Below are 17,189 nucleotides of genomic sequence, written 5' to 3' on the forward strand. Positions count from 1 at the left end.
CAGCCTGCCCCAAACCCGACCTGATCCCTGCCCTTACCTTTGTCACACTGCAGAGATCATGAAGTGCCTGCCAGCCTGGTGCCCCTTACTCTTCACTGTGACCCTCTGCTTCACCTTTTCTGTGCCCCCATTCCCACCCCTGCCTCCTGTTGCCAGGCCTCACTGTGTCTCTGTGTCTCTCCCTCCCCTCCTGTGTCCAGCGGCGACTACACAACCGGAGGACCCTGTCCATGTTCTTTGTGAGTACTGTGCCTACTCCAGCGGTGCGCCTGCCAGCCCTGTATTGCCTTGTGCTGCCCAAGCCCAAGTGTGCTTTATGTTATGGTGCAGAGTATCAGGATGTGTGTGTGTATGATGCAGAAAAGGAATGAGGAAAACGAGGGGTGGTAGGATTTGGTAAAGAAAAGAGAGAGTGATCAAGAATCAAACTAGAGGAAAAGTGGTTAAGTGAATGAAGACATTTTGGAGTCAGACAGACCTTGGTTCAAGCCTCCCCACTACCATTTCCTCATTAAGTAATCTTGGGTAACATAAGCCCTCTGCAGCTTTCACTCTTGCAGTGGAAGTCACTGCATAGAGTGATTCTGGTATCATCATGCCAAGTACTTTCAGCAGCTAGCCTGAGGAAGAGCTCAATAAAGGTTAGTGATTAGTAACCTGGTAGTTCTTAACTCTGGGCCCTCCCCTTGCCACCCCATTCCCATCCAGCCAATGAAGTCATCCCAGGGGTCTGTGGAGGAGCAAGAGGAACTGGAGGAACCTGTGTATGAGGAGCCAGTGTATGAGGAGGTAGGGGACTTCCCAGAGCTCACCCAGGACACTTCGACCTCCTTCTGTACTGCATCGGAGTGGACAGCCAAAGCAGAGACCTCCTTCAACAGCCAGAGGTCCTTTGATCAACCCCTCCTCTCTAAAGCAAGCACCCAGGAGGAGAGGCCACCTGATCCCCCATCAAGCCTCCCTTCAAAGAGCAATCTCCAGGCACGGGGTTCCCTGGAGGAGCAGCTGCTCCAGGAGCTCAACAGCCTCATCCTGAGGAAAGGAGAGACCATCTCAGGCCCAGGAAGCCCTTCTCAGTCTTCCACTCCACAAACCCCCAGCCCCACTGGCCTTCTAACACAGACACCCAGCTTCCCTACCCAGTCCCCTTGCACTCCCAGTTCACCCTCCAGCCAGCCCCTCACATGACCTTTGGGCCGGCAGCTGAGGGATAGGTACCCAGAGGACAACCAAGCTCTCACCATGGCAAACACTGCTAGGAGCTTCCTCTGCCCTGGCTGGTAAGAATCCAGAATCCAGTGTGATACAATGGAAGGAGTACTGGACTGAGACTTCTGGAAGCTGTGTGTTTCAGGGCTGGTCATGGCCCCTCTCTGGGCCCCAGCCCATTTATCTATACCATGAAGTCACTGGAATAAGGAGAGCAGTGAATGTCAGACTCTGCTTCTCAGTGTTTTAAGCTCCACCATATATTTTCCTTCAACAAGGGCAGCTCCTGCTTTATATATTTGATATGAAGAATTTCTGTGAGGGGTTTGGGGCATAAGGACATAAGGATGGTTTTACTTCATTAAAGAAAAAAACAGGTTTAGAAGGCAGAAGTGGGTGATGCTCTAGTCTATCCTATACTATTTACTATATTCTGGGCCTATACTGAAGCCCTGGGGCAGGGAGATTGAGACTGGAGCAAAGGGGAGCCAAAAAAGGATGGATCACTATTAATAAACCTTGGAACCAAAAAGCTACCATTCTTCCATTCATTCGTTCATTCCACAAATATGTATTGAGCTCCTAACTGGTACCAAGTCTGGGGACATAGTGTGGACAAAACAAATGGGGTACTTGCTCTTATGGAGTCTCCACTGCAGAGGGGAAACAGAAAATAGAAACTATACACAATGGGCTGGAGGTATGGTTTAAATGGTAGAGCCATAAGGTCCTTGGTTCAAACCCCAGTACCACCTCCCACCACCACCCCCCCAAAAAAAGAGAAGATACAGAAGTGAGTACACAGACATGTGAATTTAGTGTTGTAAAGAAACTAAACTGAACTTGAGTGACTATGGAGGTGGTCTTCACAAAGGGCAGACGTGAAGAAAGCTGAAAGATCTGAAACAAGGGTAAGAAGCTGGGCCAAGTGGAACGCTGGGAGTAGGAGTTTTGAGAGGGCAAACTGAAAGCTGTACAATGGGAAAGGACTCGGCCTGCTATGGGCAATATAGAGCTTACAGCAGCTGGAGAACTGCCAGTGGGCAGAGGGAGGAGAGTACTCAACTGGGAAAGACCAGCAAGGGCCCAATCATCATAATCTTGTACATCACAGATTCTATTTGGATTTCAGACATTTGGATTTTTATTTTGAAATGATTGTGTTTTAAGAAGAAAATGTGATCTCTCTCTCTCTCTCTCTCTCTCTCTCTCTATTTCTCTCTCTCCAAATCTCTGGGTGCTGTATGAACAGTGGGTTGAGGGAGAAAGCCTGGAAGCAAGAAGACCAAGATAGTAGACAAGAAAACTGAAAATGGGGGCTTGGACTAGAGTGATGGCCTTGGAATTTGAGGGAAGTGAATTAATAGGAGTGTGATTTAGGGGAGGGGATTTTTTGGGGCGAAAATAGAACCTGTATCATTTGCTGGTGGATGAAATGTGGGAATAGGAGAAAGGGCACACTGATGTTGGATTTTTGACTCTGCTAAATGGAAGGAGAGCAGTGCCATATAATGTTTTACATGGAGAAGAATCAGGTCGAAAGGCCTGATGGTAGTAGAGAGATGTGAATACGAAGTTTTGAGGTATTTAAGGATGTGGGGACCTGAATGTGGGGCAAAGGGGTATAGGTGAGGAGGATGAAGAAAGTGGTGAAGATCCTCAGCAAGCCATGCTAGGGCTGGTAGATCTTGGGGTGCAGAGGCTGAAGGAAAGACCCTACAGGTGACAGGGGCTTTCCAGGCCATAGGGCATCTTCGAACCTCATGTTCCCTCTTAGGTATCAGTTAGTGTCCAGTGGGGCCCAAAGATGTACCTGCCTTCCTTTGGGCTTGGTTCCTGCCTGGCTCCGGGCGTCTTTCTCATCTGCTCACACTGGCTTTTCCAGTTCAGCGGGAATTAGGAAAAGGTTTGAGTCCAGTCCTGTCTCAATTTGTCAGCCGCATCTTCGATCAGGTGTCCAGTGACTCAGTTTCCCTGTCACCTATTGAGTTCCTCGCCATTCCTCTCTTAGCGCGGGGACTGGTGATATACATATGTAAATGAATAACTAGAAATAATTACAGGCTGAATCAGTGGCTACACTAGAAATAGAACCTAGGCGTCTTGACTCAGAGCCCTGGGTTCTTCTTACGGCCCCGCGGACGCTGCGTCCGCCCCGCGGCCGGGACCCTTCCGGGACGTTCGAAACAATAACAGAGGCTCAGTTCCTCCGCGGCCCGCTGGCGCTTCCGCGCACTGCGAGCAGCAGGCCGGGCATGGGCGGAGCGAAGGCGGGGCCGGGCCAGGTCTGGGGCGGGGCTTGGTCGTGGGCGGGGCCTCATTGAGTTCCGGAGTCGAGTCGCTGGCCGCCTGGGCCCGAGCAGAGATGCAGCCGCCGCCCCGAAAAGTGAGATCGGCCGGGAAATAGGGACTCCTGGAGGACTGGGGGAGTGGAGGGAGACCAGAGGGCACCTCATCTGGGATGGGAGACCGGCGGTTGGGAAGGGGTCAGACGCTAACACTGAAGTAACCGAGGAAACACCTCAGCCCCTCCCCGGCCCCGCCCCCTCACCGCTCCCTGTGCGGTGTTTTTTAGGTCCCCACGCCAGGGATCTTTATTCTCCTCTTAATCCAACAGGTAAAACCCGCACAAGAGGTGAAGCTTCGCTTTCTGGAGCAGCTGAGCATACTTCAGACCCGGCAGCAGAGGGAGGCGGAACTGCTAGAGGACATCAGGTAGCCCCTGACCCATCACCATCACCTACTCCCTCCTCCGTAGCGTGCCACACTTCTCCCACAACATACATCTGCTTAGGTGAGGGAAAAGAGCTCCCCCACCTATCTTCACCCAGGCCTGCCTCTCCAGATACGGAGACACACATAAAAACAGAGGGACCCTCTCTCAAACCCCGTAACCCCACACCACTCTATTCATTCCCACAACCAAGCTTAGGGCAGAATCCCCTCCCTCTTCCAGACCTGTTGGAAGGCTGGCGGACACTACCCAGGCCCCCATCAGTCCTCACCTCCAAGCCCACAGATTCTGCTGGGGCTCTGAACAATGAGGTGAGGCTGTCCTGTGTTGCGGCTGCCCGAGGTGATCTCAAGGACTCTGTTTCTCCGTTCCATTCCCTCTGGGTGTAGTCACAGTCTGGGCTGGCTCCCTTCTTCTCCTGCTGAGGAAGAAGATTGAGGGTGGCAGAACAAGGCCAAACAGTAACACTGATATCACCCCCAATCTCCACAGATCCTACAGCAAGCAGAGGGCAGCCATTGAACGGGAGTATGGGCAGGTAGGGGACTCTTCTTTGACTTTCCCTCTTTTGTACCACCAGCAGTGTCCCTTTCTTATTGTGGTCAAGAGCAGTGCCTAGAGTCAGGCAGACATGTGTCTACTTATTAGCTGGCTGATCTTGGCTAAGTTACTTAACACATCTTGGCCTCGGTTTCTTTCTCTGTAAAATAGGAATAATAATACCTAAATTTCATGTAGGGTTGTTTTAAGGATTAAATAAGTTAATGAATGTAAGCCCTTTAGCAAAGCAAATAGCATATATTATGCATCCAAAGAATGTTATATTATACTCTGGTTTTGAGTTCTCCCATTTAGTGTGGGTCTTTGAAAGGGAACTGGGCTTGTGATGGTTTTCTCACCAGGCACTCCAGAAACTGGCTGGGCCATTCCTGAAGAGGGAAGGGCAGCGAAGCGGGGACAGCAGGTGAGTCTCATGGAGCAGGAGGTGATGGGAAGCTCAGCCTCAGAGACCTGTAGGGATGAAGACCTAGTAAGTGGGGGAAGGCACATGAGCTGCAGGTAGAGCTGACACAGCAGCAGGAGAGGAGCTGACCTAGCAAGGACAATGTGGGTAGGGGCGGAGGGCATGAGTGATCCTGTGGCTGAGCTTAATGGGCTGATCGATTGATGGGCTCCCAGACGAGGGGGGGAAGGGAAAGCACTCTGTCTCCCATAGTGTTGGGAGGTGGGGGGTCTCATGAAGCTCTGGAGTGTTCCCCTCTTCAACACAGACCTTCTCTGGGGAGGGGCAGGACAGTGTTTGGTGCCTGGCGCTGCCTGCTGGATGCCACTGTGGCTGGGGGCCAAACCCGGCTCCAAGCGTCTGACCGATACCGTGACCTAGCAGGGGGCACAGGGCGGAGTGCCAAGGAGCAGGTGCTTAGGAAGGTATGGCTCAGTGGATGGGGTGAAGGAACCACTGGCTTGGGACTGGAGATGGTTTGGCACAGGGTTTGTGTGTCTATACCACTAGGGGACGGAATGCCTACAGAGGGCACAGACTGAGGTGCTGCAGTCTGTCCGGGAGCTGAGCCGAAGTCGGAAGCTATATGGGCAGAGGGAGCGTGTGTGGGCCTTGGCACAGGAGAAGGCAGCTGATGTCCAATCCAGGTGGGCTCATGGGAGGTTAAGTGACCTGAGGTGGGGCCTGGAGAGGTGTGGGGTGGAACCAAGGCATCAAGGATGGGCCTAACCCTGTCTCTTACCTGCATAGGCTGAACCGAAGTGACCACGGAATCTTCCACTCTCGGACCAGTCTCCAGAAGCTGAGCACCAAGGTTCGGGGAATGAAGGCATGAATGGGGGCAGACTAGTGTAGTGGTTTGGAATTCAGGGGCCTGAAAAACTGAGTTGAATCCAGGCTCCTGTCCTTCCCAGGTAGGTGACCATGATTAACCTGATCTCTCTGAGTCTCATTTCATTTATACAATGGAAATAATGCCTTTCACTTTCATTCTTTTATATATGTATTCATTGAGGAGTTCTGTGTACTTGGCACTGTTCTACCACTGGGGTACAATGGAGAGCAGGACCAGTGGAGTTCTGTCCTCACAGCCTGGTTGAAGGAGATAGAGAGTATGTGCACAAATAATCAGATGAAGATGGAAATAAAGCCAGCTGTTATGATATAAGGGTAATGGATGAGATTTAGAGGGAAGGCCTCTCTAAACAGGTGGTCTGAGTGTCAAGAAGGACTTATCCATGCAAAGATCTGAGGGAAGAACATTCAAGGGAGAGGGAAGGGTGAGTGCAAGGGCTCTGTGGTGTTAGTAATTTTGGCTCAAGGAACGGAGAAAAGGCCAGTGTAGCCAGAGCAGTGTGAGCAAGGGACAGATCACTTAAAAAAGGTCAGAGAGGTTGCAGGGGCCAGCTCATGTTGGACCTAGTAATCCACCATAAGGACCAGTTTTGATTTTATTTTAGATATATGCAGAAGCCACAAGAGAATTTTGAGCCAGAGTTGTATGTGATGTTTTTAGTATAGTGCCAGGAATGTAGTAAGCACTCAATATGAGAATTCATTCTGGATCTGGATTTTGGGTTGGCCTTAAAGGACCCCAGGGATTCAGGGCTCCCTGTTGACTCTTATTTCCTGTCCTAGCTGTCTGCCCAGTCAGCCCAGTACTCCCAGCAACTGAGAGCAGCCCGCAATGAGTACTTGCTTAACTTGGTGGCCACCAATGCCCACCTTGAACACTACTACCAGGAGGAATTGCCAGCCCTGCTCAAGGCCAGTCCTATCCCAGATTACCCCTGCCCCTTAGCAAGGGGGGAAGCGGCTTGTGCTAGGGATCTAGCCTGCTTACAGTGGGTTCTGGTTCTAGCTGGATGCATCATACAGGATACTTAACCCCTTGGGACCCCACATTCCTCATTAGAGTTAATCCTAGGTCTGCCTACCTTATAACATTTGGAAGTTTCAAAGAAGAGAATGGATGTGAATGTGTTTTTTAAGTTGTTAAGTGATGTGCACACACTGAGAGCCTATGATAGGAAACAGCAGTGTTTTATTCCTGCCCTCCTTCCCCTCCCTCATGCCCATCACCCATCCAAACCTGGACAGACAGATAGCTTTGCAGTAGAGGCCTGGAGGAAGGGTGGTGTCAGTATCTTGGGATTCTTTCCAGGCTCTGGTAAGCGAGCTGTCGGAACACTTGAGGGACCCCCTGACTTTATTGAGCCGCACTGAGCTGGAAGCTGCAGAGATGGTCCTGGAGCATGCCCGCCATAGTGGGAAGTCTACCTCTCAGGTGAGGGCTGAGGCCCATGAAAGCCTCCCTGGAGACACTTTGTACTTTTCTCTCCCATACAGACCTCCCTACATTATGTCTGTCCCTTTCCTTTTCACCTTGTCCTTTCTTCCATGAGGTGCTGGGAACAGGATTAGAGAGGGGACCAGTAAGTTGGTGACCATTACCTTTTCTCAACCCAGGTAAACTGGGAACAGGATGTGAAGCTGTTTCTTCAGGAGCCTGGTGTCTTTTCCCCTACCCCACCCCAGCAGTTTCAGCCAGCAGGGGCTGATCAGGTAAGACTTCCCTGTTTGTGGAAAACAGGCCAGATATAAGTGTGAATGTGGTTTAGGCTTTCTGTCCTGGTATTAACTCAGTGACTTAAATCTTGGAAAGGTTTTCCAGAATTCCAGTTCTGGGCATACAAACAACCTCAGACCAAAGTTCAGTCTCTTCACTGCATTATCCTCTTCATTCCACCTCTGTCCCTAAGCTCCATTCCATTTCTGGAACTCTGTGTCCACATGAATGTATATACCTATGTCCACAGACATAGGTATGTGCCCCCTCTTCTTTGTCCCTCTTTGAAGGTCAAGACAAAGAGATAAAAGTAGGGAACTGTCAAGAAGGATAGCCTTAGGTCCTCCTCATAGCATCCCTTGTCCCCTTCAGGTATGTGTCCTGGAGAGGGGAGCAGGAGGCATGGATGGGGAGAGTAACCTGGAGAAAGAGGTTCAACGCTGGACAAGCCGAGCTGCCCGGGACTACAAGATCCAGCACCATGGGCATCGGGTGAGGTGGGGGTGCAGGTGCTGTGGGTGGGCAAGAAGAGCTGAGAGATGGGCTCCTGGAGTCTTTGGAGGTGTCATGGAGCTTCAGAAAGGGAGGGAGGGAAGTTAACACAATAGTATGACACAGTAGTTAAAAGCACAGTTTTTGGAGCTAGGCTGACCAGGGTTCATATTCTCTTCTGTTACTTGTGAGTTCTGTGATCCTGGATAAGAGTGACTTCACCTCTCTGGAGTTCAGTTTCCTCATCACTGAAGTGGGGCCGATAATGCCACCTACCTCATAGGGAAGATAAATGACATAATGCAAGTGATGTAACTAGCAAAGCACTAGGCCTAGAGTAAGTTGTGGCCCACAGTATCCCTACCCACCTCTGCCTTCCCCACCAGGTGCTGCAGCGACTGGAGCAGAGGCGGCAACAGGCTCCAGAGCGAGAAGCTCCAGGCATAGAACTGCGGCTACAGGAAGTAAGGGAAAGCATCCGGCGGGCACAGGTGAGGCACTGCACTGGGCTTAGTACCACTGAGATCTGCCTCCTCAGGCAAACCCCCTTCACTTTGATGAAGGAAAAGGGAGAAGCAGAGGGTGGACACAGCTGGACAGGTTACACTAACTGCTGTCCTTCTCATGCCAGGTGAGCCAGGTGAAGGGCGCTGCCCGGCTGGCCCTGCTGCAGGGGGCTGGCCTGGATGTGCAGCTATGGCTGAAGCCAGCCATGACCCAGGCACAGGATGAGGTGGAGCAGGAGCGACGGCTTAGTGAGGCTCGACTGTCCCAGAAGGACCTCTCCCCAACGGTGAGCTCCTCCCTGACCCTAGCCATGTATGCCTGCTAGGGTAAAACTCCCCAGTAGGAGGCAGACCTTCTAAAATGGAAATTACAGCAGTAGTGACTCAACTGATGTTGCGAGGCTTAGATGAGATCATTCATGTGTAATTATTTTTTTAGGGGGGACTGGAGTTTTGAACTCAGGGCTTTGCACTTACAAACCAGGCACTATACTGCTTGAGCCACACCTCCAATCCATTTTGCTGTGGTTATTTTGGAGATGGGGCCTCATGAACTATTTGCCTGGTCCAGCCTCAAACTGTGATCCTCCTGATCTCAGCCTCCAAAGTAGGTAGGATTACCACAACAATAAAGAAAAACAACCCCAAAGTAGGTAGAATTACAGTTGTGAGCCACCAGCACCCATCTATGCATAATTTCAAGCATAGAGAATCCTCAGTAATTTTTTTTTTTTGTGGTACTGGGGCTTGAACTCAGGCCCTCACGCTTGCTAGGCAAGTGCTTTACCACTTGAGCCATTCCGCCGGCCTTCCTCAATAAACTTTTAGTACGTATATAAGATGACAGTGAAGAACCAAGGTTCTAGGAGCATCTGGTGAGTGGCTTGAACACCAGCCACTCCACTTACTGGTTGTGTGATCTTGGAAAGTGTCTTAACACTTCTAAGCCTTGGTTTCTTCAAAAGTAAAATGAGATTAACAATTATGCAAGATAATACAGAACAGCATTGTACTGTTCACATATTAAACACTCGATTATAAATGCTATTATTTGGTTGTGAGATGTGGTGGTTGGTTGGGAGGTACAACTTTGAGGACAATTCAGTGTCCTTTAGAGGTAATATGGGGGAGTGGGAGATACAAGCAATACTTGAGAGGGCCCTATAATGATGTCTGCCCTCTCATCCCTCCAGGCTGAGGATGCTGAGCTTTCTGACTTTGATGAATGTGAAGAGACTGGAGAGCTCTTTGAGGAGCCAGCCCCACCAGCCCTGGCCACCAGGCCCCTCCCCTGCCCTGCACATGTGGTGTTTGGCTATCAGGTGTGAATGGGAGTGGGGCCCATTCACAGATGGGCAAGAGTGGGGGGGCACTCAAGTCCTGAACTTTTTTTGTGGGGCTCAGGCAGGGCGTGAGGATGAGCTGACTATCACGGAGGGTGAATGGCTGGAAGTCATAGAGGAGGGAGATGCTGATGAATGGGTCAAGGTGGGTATGGGACCCTGTGCTCTTACTTTGGTTGGGGGCAGTGGGAGGATTTCTCTGTGGCCCCAAGTCACATCCAGGCAAGTCTAGAAGCCTGAGTGGAGAGCCAGGGCCGTGGGCTGCTGAGGCAAGTCTGACCTGGTATCTGTTCACATTGCTTGGTGAGCAGGCTCGGAACCAGCATGGTGAGGTAGGCTTTGTCCCTGAGCGGTATCTCAACTTCCCGGATCTCTCCCTTCCTGAGAGCGGCCAACATAGTAACAATCCCTCGGGGGCAGAACCCACAGGTAAGAAAGGGACATTCTGGGCCCAGGGGCCCTGGGTATGAAGATGAGTTATTGGACATTTGTGGACCTGGGTGTCATGGTCCTAGGATACCACCCTCACCTCCTTTCTCACCGTCTCTCCTGGACTCCTGCAGCATTCTTGGCCTGTGCCCTGTACAGCTACACTGGACAGAGTGAAGAGGAGCTGAGCTTCCCTGAGGGGGCACTCATCCGCCTGCTGCCTCGGGCCCAAGATGGAGTGGATGATGGCTTCTGGAGGGGAGAATTTGGGGGCCATGTTGGGGTCTTCCCCTCCTTGCTGGTGGAGGAGCTGCTTGGCCCCCCAGGGCCACTTGAACTCTCTGACCCTGAACAGGTGAGGCCTCATTCTTCCTGGGTGGACCCTCTCACCCCAGGCCTCATATTCATCTTAATGGCCCCTCTACTCCCAGGTTTGCCTCCTGTGGTGGTTTAGGCCTCCCCGTATCCTTTGGCTAGGCAGAGAAAAGGGAAACCAAGGAAACCTTCATAGGAGTTTAGAGGACTTTAGTTCAGGGCAGACCTGAGTTCACGTTTCTTGCCTGACCTTGGGCGATGTCTTAACCTCTCTGAGCTCATTTCTTTATATGTAAAATGGAGATGATGATAATAATTGCTTTAGCCGGCTCATTGTCATGACTAGAGATAACAGAGGTAAACCCTTTAGCCCCATGGCACACAGCGAGTACTTAAATCTGTGATGCCTTTTGCCATGATATACAGGAAGTGCATAGGAGTGGGAGTCAGGAGACCTAGATTCTAGTCAGGTCTATACCCACTGACTCTGTGATCTTGGACAGATGGCTTAACCTGAATCTCACTTGTAACACAGAAGTCAGAAAAATGCCTACCTGATTGGGTGGTGGTAAGGATTGAATTAGTTAGTTTATGTGCAGTGCTAGCAAAATACCTGAGACATAGTAAGCCTTCAGTACACATTGACTATTTAAATATGAATCAGTTACAATCTCAGCCTGAATACAAACATTTGGCTACTTCCTATATTGGGAAATAATGGGGCAGGAATTATAGGTGGGATGAAAGGAAAAACTGGTGATACCTTCCCATGTGCCAGGAATAACTCTATGCTCCCCCCCGTCCCCAGATGCTGCCATCCCCTTCTCCTCCCAGTTTCTCCCCTCCTGCACCCACCTCTGCCTTGGATAGGCCCCATGCACCTGCCCTGCCCGGGGGTGAGTAGAGGAAACTGGGGTGCTGGGAGGATAAGAGATGGTAAGGCAGCATGGAGTCTTAGACCATACTCCAGTCCTATGTGCCCTCAGCAAACCTTACAGTAAAGTCTGGGGCAGGTAGATAGGGAAAGAGCTTGGGTTTGGGAGTCATGCCAACTTGGTTTAGTCCCTACTCTAGCACTTCTAGTGTATGAAGGGATGGCCTTCATAAAGTGAAGAGATAGGTACTATTTCTTGAATTGTTATGAGAGTTAAAAAAGATGTCTGTAGAGTGCACGGCATTGTGCGTGGCACATGGTAAGCATGCAAATAGCTGTTTTATCATTAGTGCTTTAGAATTAGTCATCTTGATGGCTTGTGGAGTGGCTTAAAGCATAAGAGCGCCTGCCTAGCAAGAATGAGACCCTGAGTTCAAATCCCAGCGCTGCCAAAAGAAACAAAAAAATTAGTCATCTTCTTTGTGTCTTCCCAAAATGTACCCTTTGCTCTTAGTGTCCGTGAACCCTAAAAATACCTGGCTTCGTGTCATCTTTTTCTGTTGACATCTCTTTCTCTGAACATTTAGTCCGCTCTGGACGTCTCAGCACTGGGACACTCCTTTTCTGTGCTGGTTCCTGAGCCACTGAGTGGAGGGCAGTGTCTCCCACCTCCTTTTCTTTGGTGCCTTCAGCATAGCTGATTATATAGCAGTTGTCTGATAAGTATTTATTGAGGATAGATAAGCAGATTTTAGAGCTCAGGTTGGTGGTCATTTGTTAATTCGAGAAGTCTTATAGTGTTACTAAGCTAAGTGCTAGAGATGAAGGATTTCACAAAACAGAGCCTGAAGACTGACTTGTGGTTCTTATTTCCAGACAAAGTCCTGGGTTGCCCTGGACCCCTGGATATGATGGCGCCTCGACTCAGGCCGGTAAGGACCCTTGTCTTGGAGGAGCCTGTGTGCACAGGAATCATTACAACTGGTCCTGTTTTGTCTTACGGGCTGAGGGAATGGCCAGGGATATCATGAAGGGAGGACTCTGGAGCACTAACTGTGTCTTCCCTACAGATGCGTCCACCACCTCCCCCACCGGCCAAAGCCCCGGATCCTGGCCACCCAGATTCCCTTACCTGAAGGCCAGGGGATCACTGCCCCCAAATGATGCTGCTGCCTTATGCCCATGCTGTCAGAAACCACCCCCTCTTCAACCTGGAGCGACACACCAAATGCTGGAATCTTCCCTGTGTCCACTCTTACCTTCAGGTGTAGAAATTTCCCCTTTGCCCATTTCTGGGCCTAGAACCCACTCCTCTTCCCCCATTGTTCTCCTGCCACCTCTAGGACTGGCACTTCCCCTTTGTCTTTTGCCAAATACCCTAAAATCTCTGGGGCTGGAAGTCATCCCCCAAGTCTTGACTAGGTCTGGCCCATCTCCATCTCCACCCTGACTCTGTGGCCCAACCCAGTCTGGATGCCAGGGTCACTGGGCTTGGTGCCAGGAGAGGAGCAGGTCTTGGGACTCAGAAGGATCTGGAGCCAATATGTGAAGCAGCTGTAATGGTCTGAGCGGATTTATTGACAGTGAATAAAGGGCACGAAGGCCAAGCTAGCACTTGGGCCTCTAGTGCCAAGAGGGCAGGGCGCTAAGGTGCTATTGCTTTTGGGGTCCACCAAGGGCAAGGTGCCTGGCCTCAGCTGCCACTCTCTAGCATGTGGAGTGAGGTGTTGGGAAGGCAGGCCAGGCAGCCTGTTGGCAGGTAGAGGAAGGGGAAAGAGACTGAGGGGCCAGGGAGGGGTCTTCTCCTGAGGTCCCCCAGCCTGAGACCATGCAACTCCAGGTGGAAGTAGAGCTGGTCCCTCAACTGAGGGGCAGTGCTGTCCAGTTGAGGGGAGGGCCTTCATGCCCACCCACCCACTGGCCCTGCTGGCTGGTAGTCCATCAGCACATTGAAGAATGAGACTTGGAGGAGAGGAAGGGGAATAGTGTTGCTTCCTGTTCAAGCTCTGGCCCGTCATTTTCCCAGGGGTTGCAGGACCCTCCCTATCCCCTGGAGCACACAGCCACTCCCCACCACCAGCCAAGAAATCTGTGGCACAGGCTAAGCCTCAGTTAACCCTTGGGGCTCAGGGAGCTCGTGGGCTTAAGTAGTTTAGGTAGAGGTTAGGTGGATGAGATTACCTGATTTGGGGCTCAGGCAGACTCACCTCACATACCCCCAGCTCCCTGTGGTGGAGATACCTGAGAGATAGGGGAGACATCAACAGTGGGAACAGGAGGGGGATTGTGTTGGTGCTCCTCAGACAGCCCACCACATCTCACTGAAGCCCTGGCAACATCTTCATACCTGATGATCTGAAGTGTCCAGTTTGCTTGGCTGTCTTTTTGCTTCTTGACTGGGCAGCCCCAGACTTGGGGCCCTCCCTCTGGCCCCCAATGTTGGTTCTGCAGAGGCTCCAGGGTTCCCCTCAAGTGCACAAGGGACTAGGCTGGTGTCTCTGAGTCCTCCATTCCGCACTGGGGAGCCAGCTAGGGCCTGGGGCTGTGGCTCCTCAGGGGGCAGCCTCTCGATGGCAGGCATCCCTGCCCTGGGCTGCCCTCCCCCAGACCCCTGACCACCACCTGATTCCTGCCCCCCACTAGATCCCCAGCTCCTGTCCGTGGGGGAACCATCACGATGCTCATGTAGCCCGTAGCGCTTCTCAATGTGTGTCACTCGGAATCTGGGAGGGGAGAGAACACTGGGACATAGGCCCACAACTCAGGCAACCTAGCCCTGTCCTCCAAACTCATCCTGAGGGTTTGATGGGCACTTCCATCTGGCCTGGGGCAGGGGAGGCCTTCTCAGATGGTGCAGCACATTGTGTCGCACCTCTGCTGTAGCTCCCAGTCCAGGAGGAAAGAGTTGGGGGCCACATTTGGGATCAGATGCTTGATCACTGGGTTCCTCACCTCAGCCTCTTTCCCTGGGGTGCTGCATCCTCACCTGCCCACTGAAAACACGGTGGTCTCCCCAGGCCGAGGACGGCCTTTTCCTTCCTTGGAGCGTCCCTGACGGACAAGTGGAGGTCTCTTACTGCGGCTGCAATGAATGCAAGGGGCTGCAGAGCCCAGATGTACTGTGTGATGATGGGAGGGGGTTCCGTCCTGCAGGCTGGAGGTGGCGTCCACACTGGACAGCAAGGAGGAGTGGAGCAAAAATGGTATTTGTTTCCCTTCCTGCTTTGTTCCCTCCTGTTCTTTCAGCATGCTCTTTAACCCCCCAGAAACCCTACTTTCCCCAGGCCCCCAAATTCTTTTTGTCTTTATCTAATAAATTCAGTATTAAGATGTAAGTGACCATGTGTTCTTCCTTCCAGCCGTAATTGCTAAAAAGAGGGGAATGCTTAGCCCAAGAGTGGTACCAGAGGTGAATGCTAGGCTTGATGATATCTACATGGGAGACATGGTTCAAAGGACTTGGGATTTCTATAAGACTTCCTTCTTCCTGTAGGTTGAGCAGCCTTGCCTTCCCCTAACCCCAAACATGCAAGGACACTGGGAGAGAAGTGTGCTGGAGGAGAGGGTACTCTTCAAGGCAAGCTAAGTCATGCTGGACCTTGTTTCCAGCTCACCTCGACAGCTGCACTGTCCCTTCTCCTTCACTGTCCCCCAGCATCTCCTTCAAGGCTTCAGCATTGGCTGAGGGGAGAAGGAAAAGGTAGTCAGTGGAGGTGGAGGTCAAGGGAAGAGAAAGTCATAGTGGGAGAGAGCAAGGGCAAGCCTATACCCACCTTCGTTTTGGATGATGCAGCGAACAATCCTCTCTACGGTGTCCTCATTCACGTCATCGTCCTCAGCTGAAAGATGAAAGAGGTTGCCAAGAAAGTGAGAAATGAGTCAGCTTTGGGGCAACATGACCCATGGCCCTCCTGGCTTATTGTTCAAGACATATCCCTTATTTACTATCATGCTGGACTTTAGCATTTCAGGGGCCAGAAGAGCTGGGGAAGTCAGTGGGATCCTAGGTCTACCAGCCCATGTTGCCTTCTCTAGCCTTGCTTTCAGGATGGCATAACCCTACTTGCTGACTCAAGAATGCATCACTAGGCTTTCTGTACTCCTGATCAGGATTTGGCCCGAGTCTGTTCACCAGAAAGGCAGAAAGAGGTGTGGGGAGAGGGGTAAGGGAGAAAGGTGACTGAACCAGGGTTCCAAGGCTCCTCACTCACGGGGCTGCAGCTGGGCATCGTCAGGCTCTGAGCCCCTAGACGTGCGGCAGCGGTAGCCTTTCTTCTTGAGCACGTGGCAGATCATGAAGCCTACAAGGCCCATGAGGAAGAAGACCAGCACAAGCAGAAAGAGCATGTATAGCCCATGTTGGGGTGGCTCCAGGTCAGGCTGTGGTTCCGACATGAGGCCCTGGGGGGCGAGCACGGGCCAGGGCGCCTGCTAGGTTTAGGGGGCTGCAGCTGGGGATGGGGGAAGGGTACAAATGCGGTTCTCAGGCTCCTACAGGCACACTTTGGAGGTCTGCCCCACCCCTTACCCAACCGGGGAGCTGTCCAGGCCAAGGGTGCTGGTTGGCCAAGGCCAGAAGGCGGCTGCGCAAGCCCTCTGCCACAACCCCAGTCCTCCCCGACGTCCAGACAGTTTCTCTGTCCAGCTCGTCCCGCGCGTCCGTCCCTCCCAAGGACACTGCAGCGTAAGATGGGACGAAATTCTCAGGCAGCGGGTGCAGAAATCGCACCTGAGTCAGCGTCCGTACCTCTTCCGCGCCGGCCTGAGTCAGGCCTTCTGCAGCCCCTTCCTCTCCCTGTATTCCCGAATCCCTCCCCTTTTCGGTTCCTCCCACCCTGACTGCCTAGCCCACCCGGTACCGGTGGTTCGGTTCTGGCTCCGGCTCCGGCTGGTGTTTCGGCTCCAGGGGCGTCCTAGTCCGGCTCAGGGCCCCCGACGCCCTCCCGGAGCTCATCCCTTGATTCCTCCCCCTCCCCCCTTCGCTGCCTCACCGGCTCCGGGCTTGTGGCTGCGGATACCGGTGCCGCCGCAGGCGGGGGGAGGGAAAGATTGCGGAGGATGCGGGTTGGTTGGGAGCCGCGGCAGCCTCCGGACAACTCGGGTCCTGGGAAACGGAGGAGTTAGGGGGCGCCTCCGAAACCGCCCTAGGTCCCCAAATGCCTTCTCCCGTTGCCCGCCCTGGACCAAGGGGCGGAGCGCAGGTGTGCGGGGAGCGCGTAAGCCTTGCGCGTGTGTGAGCGCAAGTAAAATGCGCGCGTGACTGCGCCCTGCCTGACCCGGGGGAATGTGCGGCGCCAGAGTCTGGGTCCGCGCGGGGGTCAGGAGGTCAGGGGCGGGCACTCTCCACTGGCCTATCCCGCAAGTCTGGCGTAGCTCCTGCCCTCAGATACCCCGGACGAGTGGATAGTCAGGAATCTTCCTAGCGGCCTGAGAAAGGCTGGCTTTCGGCACCTGAGAGGGGCAGCGTGACCGGATCTTCGGAACTTCTTAGGGAGGTGACCACGGCCTGCGCCCCGTTTGGGGAAAGAAGATGGACGAGATGGCTCGGCTTCCCGAGGATTTGGCCCTCGCCCGGAAAGAAATGGCCCTCGCATCCTAGGACCCGAGCTACGCGTCCCCGCCCAAACCCGGACGCTCAAGCCCCAGAATTTGGAAGGGTGAAGCGAGGCGAGGGGCGGAACCCCCGCAGGGGGCGTGCCTAAGGCGTGGCTTCGG

General features: G+C 52.6%; 3 protein-coding genes across 14 annotated transcripts in view; 2 read left to right on the forward strand and 1 right to left on the reverse strand.

The window, feature by feature from the left end:
* Positions 1–1,745, forward strand: part of Arap3 (ArfGAP with RhoGAP domain, ankyrin repeat and PH domain 3) — a 23,351-nt gene extending 21,606 nt beyond the window's left edge. For 6 of the 7 annotated variants that reach the window (XM_020156046.2, XM_020156042.2, XM_074076783.1 and 3 more), the window contains 2 exons: positions 201–239; positions 709–1,745. In XM_020156046.2, coding sequence (XP_020011635.2) covers positions 201–239; positions 709–1,188 — 519 coding nt within the window. In that variant the 3' untranslated portion in view covers positions 1,189–1,745. The remainder of the gene's footprint in view (positions 1–200; positions 240–708) is intronic. The other variant, XM_074076780.1, reaches the window with a different exon arrangement.
* Rell2 (RELT like 2) lies at positions 709–17,162 on the reverse strand. Of its 5 annotated transcripts, none has more exons than XM_074076791.1 (11): positions 16,926–17,162; positions 16,466–16,578; positions 15,686–15,925; positions 15,248–15,313; positions 15,089–15,155; positions 14,461–14,646; positions 13,822–14,197; positions 13,682–13,715; positions 4,843–13,436; positions 4,215–4,361; positions 709–3,228 (listed from the first exon to the last, which is right to left on the reverse strand). In XM_074076791.1, exons 3-8 carry the CDS (start codon positions 15,867–15,869, stop codon positions 13,683–13,685), a joined length of 912 nt encoding a protein of 303 aa, XP_073932892.1. In that variant the 5' UTR covers positions 15,870–15,925; positions 16,466–16,578; positions 16,926–17,162; the 3' UTR covers positions 709–3,228; positions 4,215–4,361; positions 4,843–13,436; position 13,682. The 5 variants fall into 5 exon arrangements, with proteins under 5 accessions (XP_073932892.1, XP_073932890.1, XP_073932891.1 ...); XM_074076789.1 differs by having other exon boundaries at positions 16,334–16,578; positions 16,926–17,161; XM_074076790.1 differs by having other exon boundaries at positions 16,466–17,162.
* On the forward strand, positions 3,469–14,809 carry Fchsd1 (FCH and double SH3 domains 1). 2 transcript variants are annotated; one of them, XM_020156037.2, is made up of 20 exons: positions 3,469–3,595; positions 3,827–3,924; positions 4,436–4,481; positions 4,846–4,907; positions 5,236–5,371; positions 5,457–5,593; positions 5,697–5,760; positions 6,585–6,713; positions 7,111–7,233; positions 7,416–7,511; positions 7,888–8,007; positions 8,394–8,498; positions 8,639–8,800; positions 9,707–9,835; positions 9,918–10,001; positions 10,168–10,285; positions 10,420–10,640; positions 11,409–11,496; positions 12,351–12,406; positions 12,545–14,809. In XM_020156037.2, the coding sequence occupies exons 1-20, from the start codon at positions 3,575–3,577 to the stop codon at positions 12,608–12,610; spliced, it is 2,061 nt and encodes a 686-aa protein (XP_020011626.2). In that variant the 5' UTR covers positions 3,469–3,574; the 3' UTR covers positions 12,611–14,809. The 2 variants fall into 2 exon arrangements, with proteins under 2 accessions (XP_020011626.2, XP_073932888.1); XM_074076787.1 differs by lacking the exon at positions 6,585–6,713.
* Positions 17,163–17,189: the final 27 nt, after the last annotated feature.

Source organism: Castor canadensis, chromosome 6, assembly GCF_047511655.1.
Source record: "Castor canadensis chromosome 6, mCasCan1.hap1v2, whole genome shotgun sequence".
Taxonomy (NCBI): Eukaryota; Metazoa; Chordata; class Mammalia; order Rodentia; family Castoridae; genus Castor; species Castor canadensis.

Excerpts from the sequence above, each read along its gene's own strand:
- Fchsd1 (XM_020156037.2), top strand. The coding sequence starts at position 3,575 with ATGCAGCCGCCGCCCCGAAAA. Across the intron at positions 3,596-3,826 it reads TGCAGCCGCCGCCCCGAAAA|GTAAAACCCGCACAAGAGGT; the intron begins GTGAGATCGGCC and ends TTAATCCAACAG. Across the intron at positions 8,499-8,638 it reads AAAGCATCCGGCGGGCACAG|GTGAGCCAGGTGAAGGGCGC; the intron begins GTGAGGCACTGC and ends TTCTCATGCCAG.
- Rell2 (XM_074076791.1), bottom strand. The coding sequence starts at position 15,869 with ATGTCGGAACCACAGCCTGACCTGGAGCCACCCCAACATGGGCTATAC. Across the intron at positions 15,314-15,685 it reads CGATGCCCAGCTGCAGCCCC|CTGAGGACGATGACGTGAAT; the intron begins GTGAGTGAGGAG and ends TTCATCTTTCAG. Across the intron at positions 13,716-13,821 it reads TGGACACTTCAGATCATCAG|GTATCTCCACCACAGGGAGC; the intron begins GTATGAAGATGT and ends CCTATCTCTCAG.